Source organism: Dermacentor andersoni, chromosome 7 (assembly GCF_023375885.2).
Source record: "Dermacentor andersoni chromosome 7, qqDerAnde1_hic_scaffold, whole genome shotgun sequence".
In the NCBI taxonomy this organism is placed as follows: Eukaryota; Metazoa; Arthropoda; class Arachnida; order Ixodida; family Ixodidae; genus Dermacentor; species Dermacentor andersoni.
The window spans coordinates 151,318,768-151,341,954 of NC_092820.1; the positions used below are offsets into that span (position 1 = coordinate 151,318,768).

General features: G+C 45.5%; 2 protein-coding genes across 2 annotated transcripts in view; both read left to right on the forward strand.

Annotated features, from left to right (window-relative positions):
• The first annotated feature begins 6,930 nt into the window (after window positions 1-6,930).
• Window positions 6,931-13,146, forward strand: LOC126534895 (uncharacterized). The gene is made up of 2 exons (XM_055072212.1): window positions 6,931-7,262; window positions 10,104-13,146. Exon 2 carries the CDS (start codon window positions 10,146-10,148, stop codon window positions 10,803-10,805), a length of 660 nt encoding a protein of 219 aa, XP_054928187.1. The 5' UTR covers window positions 6,931-7,262; window positions 10,104-10,145; the 3' UTR covers window positions 10,806-13,146.
• Window positions 13,147-17,067: 3,921 nt separating this feature from the next.
• LOC126534468 (DNA mismatch repair protein Msh3-like) overlaps window positions 17,068-23,187 on the forward strand; it is a 30,946-nt gene continuing 24,826 nt past the window's right edge. The window contains exons 1-6 of the mRNA XM_055072209.1: window positions 17,068-17,592; window positions 17,744-17,852; window positions 18,308-18,542; window positions 19,972-20,075; window positions 20,671-20,837; window positions 22,695-22,907. Coding sequence (XP_054928184.1) covers window positions 17,285-17,592; window positions 17,744-17,852; window positions 18,308-18,542; window positions 19,972-20,075; window positions 20,671-20,837; window positions 22,695-22,907 — 1,136 coding nt within the window. The 5' untranslated portion in view covers window positions 17,068-17,284. The remainder of the gene's footprint in view (window positions 17,593-17,743; window positions 17,853-18,307; window positions 18,543-19,971; window positions 20,076-20,670; window positions 20,838-22,694; window positions 22,908-23,187) is intronic.

Sequence of the window (23,187 nt, forward strand, 5' to 3'; positions counted from 1 at the left end):
ACGGTTTAGCAGTGAGGGACCTTCTTCTGTGGGCAAATACCAGGAAACTACCAGGTGTTCTTTGCTCCTTCGATCAGGAGAAGGCTTTCGACATCATTAGCCATACGTAACTTTTCCGTGTCCTGGAGAGGCTGGTTTTAGTGTGCATGTTTTCAGCAGATGGTCCAAGTTTTGTATTCTCGACCGACTTCTGCTGTTCTCATACGGGACAGCGTCTCGGAGGCGTTCATTGTGGGACGTGGTGTACGGCAGGGGCGCCTTCTCTCACCTGCCCTCTACGTACTCGCTTTTGAACCGCTTCTGCAGAGGTTGTCCTGGGACAGCAGAATTGGCAGGTTCCTCCTTCCACCAGGTTCCCCTCCTGTTGCACTCTTTGCCTATGCGGATGACTTGTGCATTGTCGTCCCGAACGAGGCATCAAAACCAATGTCAGAGCATACCAATGTTGCAGCGCGCGCTTTATGAAGAAAAGCGTCACGGACCTGCCTCCGATTGAACTGCACAAGTATATTTTTTACTGCCGAGTTTTCTGTCGGGACGCGGTGAATTACGTCAATGTCAGTTGGCAAAATAGAGGCATTCACTTTTGCTGCAATTCTACCTATTATCTCCGTTAGATTCTCTGGCATGTTGCAAGGAACACCTTTAATTTCGACATTTGTGTTTCGAGGGTATTGTTCGGCATGGAGGAGACGACTTTCATGAGCCCTCAACTGCTGTGCAAGGTCACTGCACCGACTTTCAAGTTGAACGTTCGCCTGTTTCAGTTCTTTGTTCTCCACTTTCATTTTATCATACTCTTTACTAATGAACGTCAGACTGTTCTTCACCTCCCTCATTTCTTTCCGAAAATCTCTCTCAAATGTATCTCTAAAATCTTCGAACTCTGCATGAAGTTGATGTTTCAGTTCCTCGAAAAGAGCCCTGATTTCTTTAGACATTGCAATGCGAAATACACCGCGGCAGCAGCAGCAACAGCAGGAAACCAAACGAAAAAATAAATTCAGTAACATAGACCTGCGTGGAAGAAGCACACGATTGTGAGTACGTCGCCGCTCCGTTGCCGCTGCTGTCAACGACTATATGTTCAAACCAAATTCCGCACCACGCATACCCAATCACTTCTCTACCATCAAAGTTGCTCATACCTTGTCCTTCATTCTTTACAAAGTTATTCCTGGGAATTTTGAGAACGGCAGCCCACAAACAAATGTAATGGAAAAGAACACTGACAGCGTATGTCCTTTATGTTAGCTAACAGGGGGTCGACCCACGCAAGAGGCCGCGTTTCTATCAGAAAGCTCGCCTTCGTGCATAGTGTTCGCAGCCACCATTTCCCGGTGAACGTTGCGGTCACATAGGCTGCAGTTGCCGGGAAGCATGAAAAGCAGTAAGGGGTCTTTGAACGCTATCGCGTTCCATTCTTAAAGGCGAAGCTTAAGAGGAAGCTTTAGCTCGGGCCCAACTCCGACGCGGCCAATTCAAATACATGTAAAACGCAAAAACGTTTTTATGAGATAACCACTGGACCGATTTTGATGAAATTTGTTGCATTTGAAAGAGAAAGTTAAATTCTAGTGACTGTTGGAAGCGGAATTTCGATTTAGGGCTTGAATTTTCTTAAAACGATTTTCAAATATTTCACCGTTTGAAAAAAATAGAAGAACGAAGTTTACAATTTCATAGCTCTGCATCAAGAACTGATATCGCGGTTCTGTAAACGGCATCCATTAGATCATTCAAAGCGGACAAATTCAATATGTCATTTTACATCTTACGTGAATTTGTTACGCTGGTTACAACGGTTTCGCAAAAGTTGTATTTCCCTGTGATTAAATTTTTTTTATATTCATGTGTAACATATCAATTTTGTCCGCTTTAGATGTACTACTAGATGCAATTCACAGAATTGTATTATCATTTTTATTGGTTGAGTTACAAAGTTGTAAACTTGATAGTTTCGTTTCTTGAAAATGTTCGATTTTTGCCAATTTTTAATAAAAAATTGACGACCTAACTCAAAAATTCAAAACCAACAGTCACTAGATTTTAAGTCTGTCTTTTAACTGCAACAAACCTCGTCAAGTTTGGTGCAGTGGTTGCCGAGAAAAACGAATTCTCCTTTTACATGTATTTAGATAGGAGCACTCGAGCTAAAGCTTCCTCTTAAGCGTCCTGCAATTTTTGTGTGTGTGTGTGTGTGAAACTTTCCTTTGATGCTTGCGAATTTCGTATATTTTGTGTTTCGATTCTTGCGCCCCGCAGGAAATTGCTTCTTGTTGCGTCCCGTTCTGTGTAATTCCGCATATATATGCCACTTGCCAGGGTAACTTTCCCGTGGTGTGGCTGAACTCGTGGTCGTGGGCTCGGTCCCGACAACGGAGGCCGCATTTCGGTGGAGGCGAAATTCAAAAGCACTTGCTTATGCTTGGATTTAGGAGCATGCGTTTAAGAGTCGCAGGTGCATGATCAAAATTATTTCCGAGTCCCCCCCACTACGCTGTGCTTCGTAAGATTGTGGTTTTGACACGTAAAATCCCATCATTTATTATACTATATACATTTTTTAACTTCTATATGACGCCACGTCTATCGCGACTGAAAAACGTGACACGTACAGCGACCGTTCGTACAGCTCTAACGCTGCAGCCATTTTGACAGACACCTGTCGCTATCTCGCCAGCAACGGGATCTCACGAGAGCGCACCGCAAGAGCCCGCACGCAAGCTTGCGCATGCGCACGCAGTGCCAAACGGTGTGGTTGCCTTCCACGCGTGCACTGTACGCAAGTGGCTTGCGAACGCAAGGCCCTTGTGCACGTTAGACAACAATTATTCATTGACTTATTTATTTACTGTGCCCTCAGAGCCATAGACATTACGAAGGAGAGTGCAGCAAGCAAACAAACAAGCAAGCGAGCATACAAACGAACAAACAAACTATAGTAACACAAAGGCAGTAAGTTGGAAAATCAAGTGCAGGGGCTTGTGATCATAAAATTGTAAATAATGCGTTATAACATCTTAAACAAGCGGTTATGTTTCAAGATGCATGATATATACGCAAGTGAATGTTAGTTTGACCTGAGCGGAATCCCATCACTTGCGTACTATAACTTTGGACATGCTATAGTGTCTTGTGAACTGTTTTAGAGATGGCTTTGCTGCTCATCCTACGAGGAAACCATGGCTGCACGCGCAAAGAATCAGCTTTTGGGCACTCGTGCAGCATAGCAATTCAATAATTGCAACGCCAGGATGCTGCGTAGCATAGCACATCTTGAAGATGAAAAGATCGATTTTCGTCCCCTTTCATTTCCTTGAAACAGTAGACCCTTTACAGACCCTTTAAAGCAATGGCAATGTGTTCATGGCCGCAGAAAACTTCCGGTCATGCCTTTTTGACATCCAAGTTTGCTAAGAAACAATAAGTACCTCTTTCCCCTATTTCACTAGTCACTTTTCTCTTATTTCACAAGTCTCTATTTCGCTAGTCTGTGTACATGTTGTTGATGTGTTCAGAACGTGTCGTGCTAGTCTGTGTAACTTCGTTATTGTACTGAGCAGTAAGATTCATTTGTCGATATTTTAACTGAACAGAAAAACTGCGTCAACAGGAAAGTTCTGCATATTGTGGGATCTATATGGGACAAGGGTTTTCTTTCACGCGGCCAGGGTCGGAGTGTATACTGGTCACGTGAACTGCTGGACCGCGCCGTTCCCACAATATCTATAAGGTATATTGTGACTTGTGTGGTTTCAGAGCGATTAACCGGAAGTCTCTTGGGACCTGTGTGTGTGTGTGTGTGTGTGTGTGTGTGTGTGTGTGTGTGTGTGTGTGTGCGTGTGTGTGTGTGTGTGTGTGTGTAAGCATATAGGGGAAGGGGGATAACAAATTGTCATGATTCAAGAAATAAACAATGGAGGAAGAGAAGAGAGAAAACGGTGTGAGACAAAAGAAGACAGAAAAGACGGAAAGCACGTGGCATAAGAGGCTAATGAAGGAAGGCCACACAGATCTGTGCGCGCCAATTCAGTGTGAAACGCGTCGAAAAAGGCCCTCCGTTTGAGATGCTCTCCTCAACCAAATTAGACTCCTTGAAGGACAGACGTAAACCAGCAAGACTCAACTTCTCCCATTCACTGTATTTTGCAGAGTTCAGGATCGCCAGTCGGCCTCTAGAGTCTGTGAAGGAGTAAGTTTAGCTAGGTCAATTAATCACAGGGAACCCTGATCATGAGAAGGAAATTCACAGAAGACTAAATATGGGCTGGATTGCATACGGCAGACATTGCCAGCTCCTGACTGGAAGCTTACCATTATCATTGAAAAGGAAGGAGTACAATCAGTGAATTTTACCAGTGCTGACATGTGGGGCAGAGACTTGGAGACTGACAAAGAAGCTTGAGAACAAGTTAAGGACCGCGCAAAGAGCGATGGAACGAAGATTGCTAGGCATAACTTTAAGAGACAGAAAGAGAGCGATTTGGATCAGAGAGCAAACGGGTATAGACGATATTCTAATTGGCATCAAGAGGAAAAAATGGAGCTGGGAAGGTCATGTAATGCGCCGGTTAGATAACCGTTGGACCATTAGGGTTACAGAATGAGTACCAAGAGAAGGAAAACGCAGTCGAGGACGACAGAAGACTAGGTGGAGCGATGAAATTGGGAAATTTGCGCGCGCTAGTCGGAATCGGTTGGCGCAGGACAGGGGTAATTGAAGATCGCAGGGAGAGGCCTTCGTCCTGCAGTGGACATAAAACAGGCTGATGATGATGATAATGATGATATAAAACCAGAAGAGCATATAAAAAGTATATAGCTGGAGTTTCTCGTCACAAGCAAGAGTATCAAACCTATATCTGCACGCACAAACTGTTACAGGTACTCCTTCTCTAGAACAAAAGATGTCTCAAATTGGCTGCCGCATGATTCAGAGTTGTTTGGTTCAGCGGAGTAACTCGCGTGTTATTTTTCGTTTTGCTTGCGTTGACCTGGTCGTTTTGATTCTTTTTGATCATCCTGATGTATTCTACTTTTTATAACATTTGAAATGTTCATCTATGAGAAACTTCGTTAACATATTGTAACAGTGGCTTTTCTTATGTATGTATTGTAACAGTGACTTTACCTATGTTTGCCCTCTCCTGCTCGAATTAATTGCGCATCGCAGTATTGAACAAATAAATAAAAAAATGTCTTTGCTGTTTCGTATGCCTATTTTGCCATGGACCTTCTACTAGCCTTGTGGCTATGGGTCCAGACATTGGTATGTACTGACTTTTTCCACAAAATAATAAAAAAATACTAAAAACTAAGCAGTGGTCATGGCATCCAACGTTTCGATAAGGGGACTTTTTGTCAAGTCTGGTCACGGTCTTCGTTAGGTTTTAGTCGTCTTTATGAAGATTATGACATTATGACCACGTTCCCTTGCCAAAACGTTGTCTTCACAGATATTCTTCAAATTTGTCCTGTCACTATAACATGTATCACTCACCGCGTCTCCTCTATTTATGCTGAAGAAATGTTTCTAGGTGTAATTTTTCGAATGCATTGCAGCTCGGAACAGTGCAAACATATGATGAGATGTGAAAAAGGCACACCTTACTAGTCTAGCTATTTCGCATTTCTCGTTTCTTTTTCAATACTCGGCTGTTCGTTGTTTAACGGAATGGGTTGCTGACAGTTCCGTTCGAGTTCGTCTTCCTTCATTCTGTCAGCCTCTCAGAGCTGCAGAAATAGCACCTGCCAAGAGTGCTCAATCACTTCGCACTTTCCGTCCAATTTCGCTACAAGATGATAGTTCTTGAGGTCTATAGACCGCTCGGAGCAACACGCGTTCGCATACAGGTAACCAGTGCAACCAGACACGCCCGACAGTTTTTCTTTTTTCCCCTCCTCGCCGAAACAAACAAGATTAAAAAAAGTATGAGGAAACGATTACGGGCAACAGCATTTCCAATGCTCCCTTTCTGTCTGCCTAATCCACCTCAAAAACGTCGGCAGTAAAAACGCGTCTGCGGTGCGTGGCTTCGTCTGTTGCTAAAACCTTTCAGTATTGTCGAAGGCGCGGCATGAGCGCCTGCTTTATCGAGAGCTTTAGTTTTAAACCGAAAACCGCTCGTGCGTATAATAACGACGAGCGTTCGGCGGGAGTCCACGCGTCGAACAGACCCACCGCTTGATAGCACGATACAAAAAACACCGTCATAGTGACGAAACGTTCGAAAGTGTGAAGATTGCCGGTTAATATCGGGTACGGCCGATTCCGCTAACGCGAGCCTTGGCCGTGCTGCACGCATCTACCCGGGGAAGGCCCGTCCAGGAAGGAACTCGGTAAATGAAGCGCGAGAGAGCCGCTCCGACAAAAGAGCGAAACAGAAACGGCCCCGAAATAAGCACGTCACGACAAATAAATAAATAAATAGATAAATAAAGAGATCCCTGCAGGTACGCATGTTGCGGAACGAACGTACATATACAAGGGGGGCCGGAGGGGCAGGGCCTGACAGGCAGAAAATCAGCAACAGATGCACAACGCCAAGGAGAGAGAGGCTAAGAAAGGGAAGGTAGTAGAGGTGTGCGAGATCTCCCGCTGTGAGGAGGGGGCAAGAAAGCGTTTTTGATTTGCAACGGGGTTTTGAACGGCCACTGCGCATGGGAGCGCGAAACAGACGACGGCCGCAGCGAGCCGCCAGCGCAGACGACGCCATTTGGCCGACTGGCGCCAAGTGAACTTGAACGGCGGCGGCGGCGACATTGCCACGCCCTCTCGGAGAGGGCGCCACGAGACTCCCTCTCCTCCGTGGCGCTGCGCGCCGCGATGCTATTGGTTGATCCATGACCGCCGCGGAGCAGACGACGAGACGCGCCGCCGCCGCGTCGTCTGCTCCTCTCCGTGGCGCGCGTCGTCTGCTTTTCTATTCGAGTATTCGCTGTTGTCGGCCGCCCTACTTAAAAATTGTTGTGAAGAAGGACGTGAGAGCGCCTTCGTTCGGTATTCACGGACCCCGTTCGCTTTTAGTCGGCGCCGTATTTGACAATCGACATTCTCTTTCCTTTCCTCTCGTGAAAGTCTATTGTTTTTCTTTTTCGAGGTTATTGCTCGGCAGTGCGGTGCGACGATTTCAACGCCGAGCTCACTGGATTGATCATACTTCGCTGTGCCGTCAAAAAACTGTGGAACCAGGGCCAACGTATGTTATGTGAGATCCGAAAATAAGAGCGTCGACTTCTTTCATCGACAGGAGTTCGTGGTAAGTGTTCTTGCGAGCTATTCATCACGTCATTATTTCACGGAGTACGTTGTTCCCCCGCCAACCTAATTTTACCGCATGCTTTGGGCCTCCATGCTTCACATACGGGCAAACATCTCGTTGCAAACCGGAGAAGAAGCGAATCTAGTGGCCCACCATCGCTGGCTTTTCTACTGAAACGTCTGTGTTGCGTTAGTAATTTGATTCGTCTTATTGTACATTCTGAAGAGCTACAACTGTGGTTTCACTAAGCTAAAGTATGTACACGGTCTTGCGTCAATGACCTGTAAAATTTATATATGCTCCATGGTCCGGGAATAGAGTACGGAAAAACTTGCGCATTCAGCTCGATAAAACCTTTGACACGAGTTGCAAAGTTGACAATTTCAGCCACTAGAATCGCGCAAATATTCATGGCTGCAATCCCGTTCCTGCCATCATCATATCAGCGCGCGGGAAAACCTACGCAGTGTAAACGGTGTATTTTAATACTCCCTCACAAACAGCACAACGATTACACTCTTTGACTGTCACGTCGATCTTTAGTAATTTTAACTCTTGAATTCCCACGAATTAGCCTGTACTTCTCTGCATCAAAAGTTGCCAAGATAGCAGTTATAATTTTGATAGTTGTGAGACAATTATTATCACACACCTAACAGGTTAACAGCCTAGGCAGTTTATCATGCAAATGTATTTTGCATAGGTCATATGTTACGAATGCAGAAATGTTCAAAATATATTTACTAGCTAGGCGTTTAGTTAAACTGCTCGTGTACTCAAACGTGTACATTCATGTGCCCCTCGCCAAACTGCGCAATCGGTTTCGAGGCTTAGTTAAGACAATGACGTCTGCCACATATAAATAAAATGCACAATCTTTGCGTGTTGCGACTGAACGGTCTTTACGTGTAGACCGAACACTACGACTACTATGACATCCGCCGTACGCACGTGACACAGACATATGGCTTTGTGCGAATGCCGCCATGAAGATGTCATGCGACCACGAAAGCAACGTTACTGACTTTCTGATAATCAAAACGTCGTCTTTATCCCGAGAGCTGTATACAAGAAAGCTCACTAGTATACACTTCACGAGGTTAATGTATTATTCTATAGTACATTGTTCACATGGAAACGCGCAGTCATGAAATTCAGTCATAGTTCAGGCGATCGATTTCATGTAATTCCGTCATAAAGGAATAACGCTGGAATAAATGAAGTGCTAAAAATTCCTAAGCAACACCATTGCATTGTTTCGTTTTCAGCTTCACCTGAATCCGTAACATCGGCTTAATTGAGACTCCAAGACGTACTCTTGTGACTAAGCCATGCTTATAATGTGGCTGTAGAGCGATTACACGTCGCACTTTAATCTGTGTAATTGTGCGTACGATGTGTTCCTAGCTTTTCGTTGCGGTTCGTGTTTTAATTTTTTTTTAGGAGTGTACACGTTGAAACGGCCTTTCCATTCCATGTTTGATCCCTTGGCTCAAGAGTGTAGTACATGCGGTTTTACTTTTCTGTACATGTATGCGTCATATTGCAACGTGCGACCCAGTCGTAGTTCAGGTAAATGCCCTGGTGTAGTGCAGTCTTGGAACAGTCATGGAATCATTGCACGCGTTGGGATCTGCTGACAGTTCTTGTATCGCGTTACTCTATCTTTTCGATCATATGTGGTACAGTGTCTGCGCTTGCCAAAAAAATCTCACATGCCACAAAGTCCATATGTCTACATTCTTAAAAAAGTTTGCCCACTGTGGCTTATCTTGTCCTACAACGATAGTCGTCATCTGCCTTGTTTGCGTTTCTTATCTTGAAAACTCAGCGCTCGCTATTTTCGTGTCGATAATGATGTGTATCCTTACACGCTGATAACGCGCAAGCCGTTTGTGACTTGGAAGTATCGGGCAAGACGGCTGACGATTATCGTTGTGACGCCAGATAAGCCCCAAAGGGTGTACATTGTTTTAGGTGTGTAACAGTCTCACATGAACACGAGTGTTTTATATGCAACCTCATTCGATCACATGTTATTGTGGTACAGTATACGGCATTAGATGTTCATTCAAGTCAGTTCAAAAAGCTAAGGAAACGACTTCTGTTTGAAATTCTGTACAGCATTTATTTGACTCATGACCGCAACTTGGCGAGCCTGGTTTTCGACGAAAAACTCCAGTATGGTGCATCTATTGATACGCTCATCGAAATAAAATATTTATGAGTTTTGTCTGACTGCGAGAATCAGACTACTGCAATGCATGATGGCCTCTAACACAGGATAATGCAGAACACAGGATAAAGCAGAAGTTATTTTGTTTGGCGTTTACTTAACGAATTGTGTGAGTTTTTTTTTTAGAATTTAACAGAGAACATTTCAAACACAGCGACAGTTAAAGCAGATTCTTGATTTCAGTGTCCATTTAATTTTGCGAGACGTTGCCGAAAAACTAAAAAAAATGATGCACCAATTATGCAACTTTGCCAATTCAGTTTCTTTGCAGCATCTCAGCAGCAGGTTTTCCGATTCGCCCGTTCTGCTCCGTCGAGGCACGCTCGTGACATGGCGTCGCAGCCAATGGGAATTTAAGTGCCTTTTCGCTGCTACAGACGCCTCCTTTGTTGCTAAATGGGCCATTTGAGGCTTTCGCGTCAATAACTGAAATAACACACAGACCACGCCGCTCTAGAATATAGCGTAAAGAGGCGTTACTTCTGCAGCGCAGTGTAATTTACGTCATTTAGTTCCCGTAACCTTTTCTATAGCTCGCCTAGGAAACAGCAACCTAAAAAACGTGCTTGTCCGACTGATTGCCCAATTGTGTCACTCCGCAGGTATACGAGACTGTCTGGGAACACTGCGCTCTCACTGAAAACATGCGGATTCCGGAAGGGTTGCTGCTTCTGCTCGCCAGCCTGCCGCTTATGACGTCATCGCCGGCCGCACGCCAATCAGCGGCGTCCCCTCCGGCGACGCACCACCCTCGTCGCATGCGGTTGCAGCATCCGTTCGGCAACGGATCCCCCATCGAGCGGGTTCTTCGCTCGGACGGCGGTCCGGGACTGGTCCTGGGCCGTGCCATCGTGGTTCGGGACTTTCGCAAGAACCACCACCACCGTCGACAGCACAACAAACAGGACGACGATGCTGAAGACCAGGACCAACGGCCTCGACGCGACTGGTGCCGCACGGCCCCGCTAGTGCAGCGCGTCTGGGAACGAGGCTGTCATTCGGCGTTGCTACGCAACCGCTACTGTTACGGACAGTGCAAGTCCTTCTACGTTCCGCACGGCTACAACGTCGCGGTCTCCGGCGCCTCGGACAAGAGCAACAACGGCACGGCTCCATCGCTGAACGCGGTCGGGATAGGACGGGGAGGAGCGGCGGCGTTCGTGTCATGCGCCGCCTGCAAGCCGGTCAAGTTCCGACCAGTCCGCGTCACATTCGTGTGTCCCGGCCAGAAACCGGCGCTCCGCAAGAGGACGCTGCGGCGGGTGCATCGGTGTCGCTGTCTGGCGGCCGACACGCCCACGTGACGTCACTTCCGGCAGGAATGAGGAACATTAGCCGAGGCACGTGACCGCAACGTCACTTTTGTCTGGAGCCAGAAGGAGACATATATGCGTTGGCTGCAACGATGGTGTTCTTTTTTTTGGTGGTAGTGTCTACTGTTTCTACAGTAGCATTCACAAGACTTGCAGCACAATGTTGAACAGGGACGTCATCGTGAAGTCACTTTCGCCCGAAATGAGCACCTTAATCTCCCGCGCGACTGTGTGAACCGTGGTAGCGAGACTTGATGTTTTGCGCTCACGGCTTGAGCTGTGGCAATATTGCCATTGAGACGATCACAGATGAACCTGCCTGAGGACTTGCTTCAATGCGGACATGATCGTGGGACGGAGCTCCGCATCGACGCGTTCCCGATGTATTCCTGTTCCGTCTGCAACTTGTTTTTTTCGCTCGAACGAAAACAACGTGCAATTACTTCCTTCAACGCTTATACATTCCAAAAGTGCATCAGTGCCAAATAGGTTTTAGGACTATGTAGTATGTATATTGTGGATGCCGATCTTCGCGTGTGTCTGTTTGAATTGGTGGTGCGGGGTGCGTGCGACTACAGCCTTCAAAGTGACGTCACAACATCTACAAGCACAGATTTGATTTCTTTGTACGTTACAGTTCCATGGAAATATAGTATGTGGATCTTAAGTACCCTTAAGTACACAAGGACCATGACTTGAAGTTAGCTTGCACACTAGTGCAGACCTGATGTTGTCACGTTTACAACATGTCATTGTTGACTATACCACCGTGAAGCGTATGTTGTACATGTCTCTGGTACTTTCTGTCACGCTTCAATAGCACATATGGGTATTTATGAGTTAGATATTTCTACATCTACATGTGTTATAGGGACTTATATGCGCACCGTATACAGAAACGTGCATGCTTCATATGTCCTGTACCATAATCCTATATGATCATATGTATAACATATGAACCCTACCTCCCCCCTCCCCTCATTATAGTCCGCATAAACCAGTATGACCATATGGATTATGGTGCTGAGCATAAGGGTCTTCTTCAATGGGGTGTCCAGAGCCGTGAACCTATATGCGTTAATCGTGCTGTATTGTGTGATCTACTTCATTTTAAAATTCGGCTTCTATCGAAAGCTGGCAAGATGCGATTCACCAATTAATGCTTTTCGTTGCCGTGAAGAACTGCCCTGTCGGCTTCAAACGCTGATACCGGGAGCATTCAATTTTTTTTTCTGTCTGCGGTGCCTGTGTCCTTGTGGTTGTTACGATCAGAAAATCCCCCTTGAATCTCATCGAATTGTGAATTTTTTTTATTCTGTATTAGACAACGTGGACGGCCACCAAATTTCAGCTCAGCACCAAGATGGAGTGTGTCTGGACATCGCAAGGGAAAACTGGTGATAGGTCACTGCAGGCTGGGGATATTCGAATGCATGCAGCGGGGGCTCAGCGGCTGTCACGCTCTGTTGCTGAGCGCGAGGTCTCAGGTTCGATTCACGCCGCATATGCTTAGATTTAAGTGCACTTTGAAGAAACCCACGTGGTCAAATTGAATCCGGAGCACTCCACTGAGGCGTTCCTCAGAACGCTAGTGTTGCTTTGGGACTTTCGATTATCTATCTATCTATCTATCTATCTATCTATCTATCTATCTATCTATCTATCTATCTATCTATCTATCTATCTATCTATCTATCTATCTATCTATCTATCTATCTATCTATCTATCTAATCTATCTATCTATCTATCTATCTATCTATCTATCTGTCTATCTATCTATCTATGTAAATGTGGTTGGAAGGGAAGTACTCACTGGGTTCGTTACCTGAAATAACAAAGGCATATATATCTGCACAAACATAACATTTTATAGAACATTTAGGTCCATGGCCTCAATTCTCTATGTGAGGCCATTAATTCCATTGGTGCTTCCTTGAGAGCAGGTTAACTGGATATGCGACTGCAACAAGTGTTTCTAGTTTTCTTTTCATGCACATTTACTTTTCTGTAATTATCATCGTCCTCTCTTTCTCTCCTTCCCCCCATTTACCCCAACGCACAGTAGCAGGATATAACACTGCAGTTCAGGTCGCCCTCTCAGCATTTCTGTTATGACGAATCTCCCTCTCTCACTTGCATTTTCTGTATTTACGATGATTTTCTAAAACGTGTACGCCAAGAACTATCGAAAACAAGGTTGTGACTCTGTACATAGACGAGTGTTCTTCTAGTCCACCGCGGCGATCTGTCTCGTGCGTATGGCGCAGTGCGCTGACTCCTGTTTGATGCAAGGCAGCACGTGTAATAAAAGTGTTATTGCAAAAAGAAAAACCAGTTATTACTGCTTCTTTTCATTTCTTCAAGGATCTTTCGATCAAATCAGTGTGCTGCACGGCATCACGTAACACTCCACATCCTCTCAATCGCCCCCTAAGCCACAAATAGAGCATTAGGTTTGCCCTCATCTTGACCCCCCCCCTTCTACGTCTAATGGCGTACGCACGTTGGTGGATGTATATAACACACACACACACACACATATATATATATGTGTGTGTGTGTGTGTGTGTGTGTGTGTGTGTGTGTGTGTGTGTGTGTGTGTGTGTGTGTGTGTGTGTGTGTGTGTGTGTGTGTGTGTGTGTGTGTGTGTGTGTGTCATGAACCGTATACAACTTGGCATGCAGGCATATCTACGCTACATTTAAAATAACATTTTCCCTTTTGCTGTAACATGTTCATCTCGACAGAATATTTATAAACTCGCCTGCAGCAGACGGCGCAATTTATGCCGCCGGAGGTAGATTATTCGAGCACATCGACATTTAACCAGACGAGAAAAATCACATTTAATATTCCGATAATTATCAAATTTTGGCTAACTTTTTAACCGATTTCTTTGCAACATATGCTGATTGATGATTTGAAGCGGCATGTCCACCTGGAACGAATTTCGAAGCTATAGCACCAGCTTTGCGATAGTCACGCCGTCTAACTAGCGGCAAAATGTTTTTTTTTTTAATCTAACGCCTTATTTTATTGAGAAGAGTATAGGAGAAATTTAACTGAAACACCGATATATTTCGTCGCACAATTCGGCAAAGCATATCTCGAAATTGGTATCAGCGTCAGAATTCATTCTAAGTCGATTATACGTGGGTGCTTCCCTCTCCTATGCATCGCCCCCCCCCCCCCCCCCAACCTTTCGAAGAAAGAAAAAATGCGACTTGCCCCCCAAAAGAAAATTTATTTTCATTTAGGCAAGAAAACTCCTGTAGTTCCCTGAAAAATAATCGCCATCGGAGCCAATAAATACACTTGTCCAACATCTGCTGTGTGACCCCTGTGAAGCTGTTTTCACCTCGTGCAGAGTGACAAATCGGCCTCATTTACTATTTTCGTTCTTTGTCGGAATTAAAAAACAAACAAAAAAAAGAACAAGAAAGTCGCAGGTTCGATGAAGAGGGTGCATGGGGACCGCCGGCAGAGTCTAAAACAAGGCCTGTCTGAAAAGGATCCGAGCTTATCTATATTAGAAAAAACTGCGAGACGCAAGTTTGCTACACTGTTCGATATGGGAGGATGGGGGGGGGTCCATGATTTCTTTAACCTGCAGAAATTTGCTTAGCTGGGGATAGCAACAAAGATGCTGTTATTGCCTTTTTAAGGACGATTTGAGCACGCGGCGGGTAGCCAGCAAAATTTTACCAATTATTTCGGCAGGGTAACTTGAAGACCTGGCAACCGCATCTGGTATGGTGCCCGTGTTCGTGCGCCTCAACTGATTTTGTCTTTCCTGGCACAGCACGGTACTTCAGCGTTTCGTCAAGTTCCCGAGCTACAGGAGAGCTTTAGATTAGGGGACGCAAGCTGCTTGCGTACACGCAAGAACTTGGGGCCACGGTACTGCGCATGCGCAGACCGAGACGTAGGGGTCTGCGCATGCACAGTACCGTGGCCCCAAGTTCTTGCGTGTACGCAAGCAGCTTGCGTCCCCTAATCTAAAGCTCTCTTTAGTCTCCGGGCATAAGCCCACGCGACTTTTAGATGTTCATAAAAATTGAAAGGCGCACTTGAAAGGAATGCACTTTCGAACCGGGGAGGACGTGCGATCACGTGCAATCGCGACGGCCGCCGTAGCAGCACTTCCCGAGGAGGGGTTCCAGGAGTGTTTCGAGAAGTGGAAAGAGCGTGGGACTCGGTGTGTGGAAGCATGAGGCAAGCATACTTTGAAGGGGTGATTAGGACGATGAAAACACCGACGTTTCGTTCTTTCTTTTCTTTTTTTGGAGGGGGAGCATATATGGTCGGATACGTTACAGAAAGGCCTCGTACACCACGTCACAGACAATGCAGTCTTTTAGCTGGGACGCTTTCGCTATAGAGAAATCGCAAGCCGCTCGATAAAATCGAGCGGCCGTAGAGAAGGTAATCAACCGCATTACACGATTTCGCGCGTCTCCCTAGCCCATTTACACTGTAAATCGCCTAAACGTATCTCCACTTAAAAGCTATCATGACGGTCTCTATAGAGGAACACATTCCAGCTGTACGATTTCGCAAACCCCGATAGAGAGAGTGGGGAAATAATGCAGCAGATCCAACGTGCCCTGTTGGAATCTATATTCAGCGAAGCTTTCCGTAAATGCATAAGGAGTGCTGAAACGGGGTCGTGTTTATTCAATTTGAGTGCAATGTAAAACCGAACGCTTTATTCATGTTGGCTAAGAATGCAACACACCTTTGAACATAACCGGTGTTATATGGTTTGAAGGAGGCAAAAGCTGGCTTTCCGTGCTATTTGTTTGGGGTACCCGAAGACCCCTTAGAGGCGCAGATGCGACCGTCCACGCGGTTGCCAGACGGCGCAACGCATGCGCCGCCCCCGGTGCCCTATCTCCCGTCTCAAACTTTTCAGACAGCGTTCTCATATGCGGGCGCGACATGTTCGCGCCACGTTGCTCGTATAAGGCAACTGCAGCAGGGCACAAGGAAGAGTGGTCCGGAAGCTACCAGGAGTCACAACGCTGGTGCGCTGTGGAGTGCCGCCAGTGGGCGTTGCAGCAGTCGCATCTCGATGGTGCACGAGATGGGACTGAGGGGAAGACGCGTCGGGCGTTAGGAAGGTACGTTGCGCGGCTTGAGTAGCCGACTGGACACTTCATCTGGTTAACCTCTCTGCCTTTCACCTCCTGTTTTCTCTCTCTCTCTTTCTCTCTCGCTCTTCCCTACTTTGACTCCACTGGCTATTTTTTCCCTACGCACTCACCGTCTCCGGCGACGCCTCCTCTCCTCACCCTACCTCAGTGAGAAGGTCCCATATCTGAAACACGGCCGTGTCAGAACATAGATTGAAACATCATGAAATCAACGGCGCAAGAAAAGAAGCGCACAAAGAACACATACAATATGACTGGCCTCTCCCGCGAGAATCTAAAACAAATCAAGAAGTTTGAAACACGGCCGTGTCTAAAGACGCATTAGGGGCACATTCCACAATTTCGCACGTCCAAATTTCCCGCTCTTCGCGTCGACAAAACAGGTGCTGCTGTGAAGCGACGTTAACGCGAAACATGACGGAAAGTGCGTGGCCTCCAAGATGTGCTGGAGAGTATTCGGAGACAACGGTATACTGCTCAGAGGCAACATAAGGGAAGGCATACCACGGAAAAGTTTTTCTTTTCCCACCATAATGCGTGTGCAGCCTTTGAGATTGCCAACGCGCTGTGGGCATTGCAGGAAACAGCCAAACTACGGTCCCTAGAAATATTTCTGTATGGTCATGCCACCTGTGCTTTAATAATCTAACCTTCGGCATAAACTTACTAGAATACCATGGAGGAAAGAAACAAAACACGATTACCTTATAAGCATGTATCTGCGCTCTAATAGATGATCGTAACTGGGTCTGAGCATAGCCTCCCAGATTGCACGCGCTGTGTTTTTATATTTTCGCCCATCTATAGTTTAAAAGAAATAATTGTAGGCAATGTGCTTATTTGGCTGCCCAATCGCAAATGTTTTTTGGTTGCATCTTGACGTAACCGTCAGGAGAAATAAAACAACAAATCCTATAAAGATATTTTCGTTCTTTTCTGTATTTCTTAAAGCTGGCAATTAAACGGTATTGTAATTTCTGCGAATTCGTGTGACGGTTACTTGACCCCATAGAGATTGATACAATAATTTGACTCAGTTACAAGATCAGCAAAACAATGAAACCATTTGTTTCAGTTTCGTTTCAGCGTAATGGCGGTACCCATGTGTCGGCAAAGCATCCAAGTTGTCCTTCATTCAGCGCGTGGTTGTTTATTTAACAAACATCGTGATGTGAATTCGCGATGCCGAGTCCAGTAATATACGTACCAAGGTGTTAGTAACATATATTTCAGCTGCTCTCTTTCTCGGTGAGTGCTCGATCAATATCTGTGGCAGGTGATCCGCGGGAGCCCAATATAAGGGCGACAGAGGTATGGTTCCTCCGGCGCAACTGCGCGCTATAATCAGGCGCAGGGCAGCGTCAAAATCGCAGAAAGAAGGCAGCGGTGGCAAGACGCGGAAAAGAGATTCCAAACAGTCGGCGAGCGACGCGGGGTCGTCTTCGACAGCGTGCGCTTCGAACAAAAGGAAAGGACTTGCAAGCGGAGACTTCACAAACATCAAAAACAGACTGTGCTCCCGGTTCGGTGCGGCATCGCGTCAAGCCGACTCCACGGTGACCAAAGAAAGCGATGACGCGCTCGCCCAAAACGACGATGCGGGGAGCTCGAAACCAACCAGGTCAGTTTTGGCGCGGTAAACACATGTGCAGTGATACTACAGAGCACAACGTCGTATTGCGAAGACGCTCTACTCGATTGCTTGTGTGAAGTATGAATGAGTAGGTTCTGCGAAACCTTCATGTGGTTCCGTTTCCTTTTTCTTTTCTTAGCTACACGCCGCTTGAGAGTCAAGTCGTGGCGATCAAGCAGCGGCACCCCAACACTGTCCTGCTGGTTGAATGCGGATATCGTTTCCGATTTTTCGGAGAAGATGCGGAGGTAATGTTGTGTTTATCGTCTCTGGCGGTATCCTATCCGTGCAGAGCAGTTATGTGCGTACAAAGCTGTAGGAATAGCGCATATTGATGCAGCGTAAATGCGTTGCAATAATCGTCCAACTTTGTCTCAGTTTACTCCCACCTCAGTTGATCATTGGCTGCTTTCACTTTCTAAGGTCAAATGATTACACGACCGAGTTCTCACTTTTATATGAAAGGCTCGATTCATTGATAGGTTACACAAGCCAGAGTTTTGAACTACAATGTATGCATTCACATGATGTCCACTTTCAAAAGTGAAATGGAAGTACATTGCGAGCAGTTCTTGCTGTGTAGTGTAAGACAGCGGGCATTTCCTAACTCCTAGTTAATGCCTGTTTCTGACTGAGTACATTCATGCAAGCCAGATATATATGACTGCATTTGCTGATCCAGCGTTTACTTCTGTTTGCACAGTTGGCTTCCCGTGAGCTTTGTATCATGTGCCATCAAGACCACAACTTTATGACAGCCAGCATACCTGTCCACCGTCTGGGTTTCCACGTGGAGCGCCTTGTGTCTCGTGGCCACAAAGTGGGCATAGTACGTCAGACTGAGTCGGCAGCACTGAAGTCAGTTGGAGCGTCGAAGTCTACCGTGTTCACTCGTGAACTGACGGCACTGTTCACCAAGTCAACCTTGATTGGGGAAGGTACTCCTGATTTTATAGTGAGATGCGTGAAAATGATGCGAGGCTTTCAGATTTCCACTGTTTATGGTCAGTAGTATATTTCATTGCTGTAACCGTACAACTTTTGCAGAAGCACTTGGGCTACTATTTGTGTCAACTGGCATTCCAGTTTTTGCCAGCATTCGTAGCAAGTGTAAATACATGCTTGAGTGCTACTGCATGAAAGCCTTCGGGCTAAATTGTTGGTGTGTTAGATAGGACTTAAATAGCCACAGCTGCATCATTGCTTGGGGAAGCCATACAGCTTGTGTAGACCAGGTGGTATATTTTTGGTTCTAGATGTTATTTGTTTCTGTATCTATCGTCCATATCTCTTATCTACCGTGGGAGGTTCTATATGACTATCTGTGGGGAGGGCACATCACTTGACTTACATAATCAAGCTTAAAATCTAGGGTCATCAGCCCACATTTAATTGTAATTCATATTGTCAAGTTTTCCTGGCAAACACTTAAAGGAAATTCTCAATGTTTAGACAGATTACTTTATTGTTGGGATCCAGTTTGTGTGTGGCTGCCAACAAAATAAATGTATTGAAACGAAAGAGAGGTCAGAGAAAATCCGCTTGTAATATCTATTTTATGTCCATGTCCAAGGTCAGTAAAAGATAATGTACAAGTGTGCACACCTCCTGTTAGCCTTGGGCATTGTCAATGAGGTAAGGCTGCCACTTTGGAGAAGAGCGCATTCCACAAGGTGCATTGAAGAAGAGCACTATGTCTCCAGTAGGACGGCGCAAACGCAGCTGTCACAATATGGCGATTCCCGAAGCGCACCAACCAGCACACGAAGCGTACAGCAGCAGTAATATGACACCTTATCTGCGATGAGACATGAAACATCTCGTGAGCCACGGCGTTTAACGTCACTGATAATGCTGATAGCCATCAGCACAAACATGCAGAGAGTACAGCTGAATTGTTAATGAAATATAGAACGCGTTAGTGAGTCTCAGCAGCACTTATAACTGAGCAGCATCTGCTGTACTCACGGTGGTGACTCAGTGGTTATATTTTACTGTTACAGAACACGAGCTTGCAGTTTTGGTTCCCAGCAGTGGAAGCCACATACCGATAGGGATTCAGAAATACTAGCGTAAATTTAGGTGTGCGCGCCATGCACTAGGATCTTTCGCAGACCAGGCGTGACTCTCGGACCTTACACTCACTCAATCAACAAGAACTAGGTTTCTTGAGACAAATGTGAAGTTACATGCCATAGAATGCATGACTTATTCCATCTTTAATGACTTCCATGCCATTGTGGACCATTGTGCAGTGTATTCTTGTTTTAAAAGTTAAAATAATTTTTACAAAGCAACATGAAAGCATATAAAATGGCCTTTCTAAGCGTTCTTACATTTTGTGTTCCTTTTTTTTTTTATTGCCAGAACTCTCAACAACAGGGTGTGAAGACCCAACCAAGGGAGGATACTTGGTGTCTATATGTGAAGCCGATTGTGCGACCCCCGATCACTTACTTGTCGGGGTTGTGGTATGTATAACTGCTTTGGTTTTGTCGGGCCAGATATGCACTGAGAGTGGCCGTTGCTTTCATTTGTAGCCCTTTGGCGCCGGTTGCTCTTCCGAAGCTCAACAAATTAAATTTCTGTCTAAGTAATACAGTAGCAGACTGAATGTCTTACAGATCTTTAAGTTAAGACTTATGATAATTAAATTTATAAATTAGAATTAGTGTTGCTCATGCAATATGATCTCTTCATTGTTTTCGTTGTCACCTGAAGAATGCATGCAATGAACATACAAGTTATCTGAATCAGAGATCATAAGATGTTCTTGAATTTCTGCATTGTTAAAAAAAAAAATATGCGCTTGCCTTTTGTGCTAGTCCTCCATTGTAAAATGAGTGATGTGAGCAACACGGACAGACAAAAAGCTTTGTCATGCCATCCATCATATGAAAACTAGATCTTCCTAAATATTTTAGTTAAACCAACTTCTGAGTAGGTGGCGCGACCAGTCCATGAATGTTTTATTGTTATGTTGAGCACAGTTAGGGGTGTGCTTCGGGGTCCTCGGGCGCTGCACTTAAAGGGTTAAAAGTGCTTCCTGGTTGAACACGTGTGCAGGCAGCCCAGCCAACCACGGGAGAAGTTCTGTACGACACATTTGAAGAGAGTGCATCTTCTTGTGAACTGGAACAGAGGCTCGAGAGTCTTCAACCTGTTGAGATTGTTTTCTCTGAGAAGTGCCACCCCATGTTGGAGAAGACAGTGTGCAGCTTCACGAGCACGAGGTGAGTGGGCGCTGGTTTTAAGATAGAGTGTATGGTCACAAGTTTTATGGCACTGAACATTGGAGCATATGTCGGATGGATGGATGGATGGATGGATGTAATGAGCTTCCCCTTTGAAATGGGGCGGTGGGTTGCGCCGCCAAGCTCTGGCTATTAGACTGCCTAATGTCCTACCTAGGTTAGTACCATGTCCTACCTAATGTCCTACCTAGGTTACTAATGTCCCACCGAGGTCGCTCGATACAGGCATTGCACCCTGGTGAGCAGCTGGTGCACTTCTGTGGTGCGCACAATTAGGAATGCACTCCCTAATTGCACTGACGCGCCATGTGATACCTTTAGTACTATACAGCATCTGAATATGACGGAATGTATTATCTCATGCTCATGCACCTTGACTTCCATTCTGGCAGCAGGCCGTAGCAGACGACGCACGTGCATGATCAGGAAGTGTGCCTGCTAAAATGACAGACTAGCCACCACCAGCCACTCCACTATTTTGATGATGTTCACCCAACCAGAACCCTAGGGAACCTCCAATTCCAAAGAGGGCTGTGCAACAAAATTGGTGGAACGTTAACTAGTCAGCGGTCGAGATAAGCAAGATATCTTTGGTGCATAGGTGGGAAAAAAGACAAGGAAGAGATGGGTCTGTCACAGGCGTAGGTAACTCTACGTGATAAGGCAACAGATAGGCAGAGGGCTACACTATGATAGAGTAGAACAAAAGAAGCATACAAAGGCAAGGTGGCTGTATGTCACCACCCACATTTAAAGGGGATGCCATTGAAGAGTGTCATTGATCATCAGAATGCATTCCCCTGTTCACAATAGTAAAGCTTGTGACTGTACATTCCTGTTATAAAAGACTAATGAGGTGCTATGACATCAGTCTGGTGCTGCCCTATTTCGATTTCTAGAGTGTAATTATGTTGCAATCTTATGGGTGCAGAGAGTGGTTTAGGCTTGAAATTAGATGCAATGTTACTGAAAATTTTGTTTACCCTTTTTCATTTGGGCTTCAATGTATTGTAAGCTTTCAGTGACAGAAAGCTGAGAAAATGTATGAAGATTCATTGTTTCAAGAGGTAGGTGCTGCAAATACAGACATAGAGGAATGAAAACGACAACACGAGCACATTCGTGCAGTTCTCTCCTCTTTCTCTTCTTCTTTCTTTCCTTGTCATTTCACGTTCCTGGAACAAGAATGACTACACAGATGTGTTTGTGAGTTCTCCTTTTCACTTTCTCTTGTGTCGTTTCTTTTCATTCCTCTTGTCTCCATGTTATCCAAGTTTACCTTTTCAAACCATAAATAGTAATTTCTCTTGTGGAGCAGCTGCTTTTGCCTAAGAAATTGTGATTGTGCACTTCTATAGATCTTGCTGTCTGCAAGCCTGTGTTGGTAGAGATTTATTAAGTATAACATACTTAATAGGAAATAGGAATAGGAAAATAGAACAGGAAATTTCTTAAGTTTGCAGGAACATTGCAACAGCTACAGCCTTAAATTAAAATTAAAGTATGGGGTTTTATGTGCCAAAATCACTTTCTTATTATGAGGCACGCCGTAGTGGAGGACTCCGGAAATTTCAACCACCTGTGGTTCTTTAATGTGCACCTAAATCTAAGTACACGGGTGTTTTCGCATTTCGCCCCCATTGAAATGCGGCCGCCGTGGCCGGGATTATCCTTTCACTTATGACTTTTATGCCATTGTGAACCATCTTAGAGGGTGCGTATGCATCAGTGGTGTTAGAAGAAGAAAAAAAAAAAGGCATTTCTACTGCAATGTAAAACTGCGAGAACAGTTGTGGTAGGAAGTACTGTTGCATTCTTTGTTGCTTGTTGCTGCAGTCGTGACGGTGTACGTTTGGAGCGACTCCCGCCGGATTACTTCAAGCTGTCTCCTAGCTTAGATGCCCTGACCACCTTGTACTCTGCCAACGACAAGCATTCGTCGAGTATTGCCCAGCTAGCGGCAATCCCGCCAGTCGTCATCTGCTGCTTGGGATCTCTCCTCGAATACCTGAAAGCATTCAAACTGGAGGAAATCCTCAGGGACGTGAGGCAAGTGCCTTCTAGAGTTCGAACTTTAGAACATAATTCTAAAGTTTGGTTTGAAAGTTTCTTGAGCTCTAAAATAACTTCAATTCTAGAAGTGTTCAAACTAGGAGAAATTCCCGGGGGTGTCGGGCAGGTGTCGCAAAACTGGGGCACAATCTCACAAGCATATAGGTTTCTGAACGTTCGTTTCCACTCTTGTGATTCGCTGGGTGCTGCGCTTTTATTAGCAGTCGCCAGCGCGACGGACAGGAGCATGAGGTGAACACCATCTACCAGCGACGTA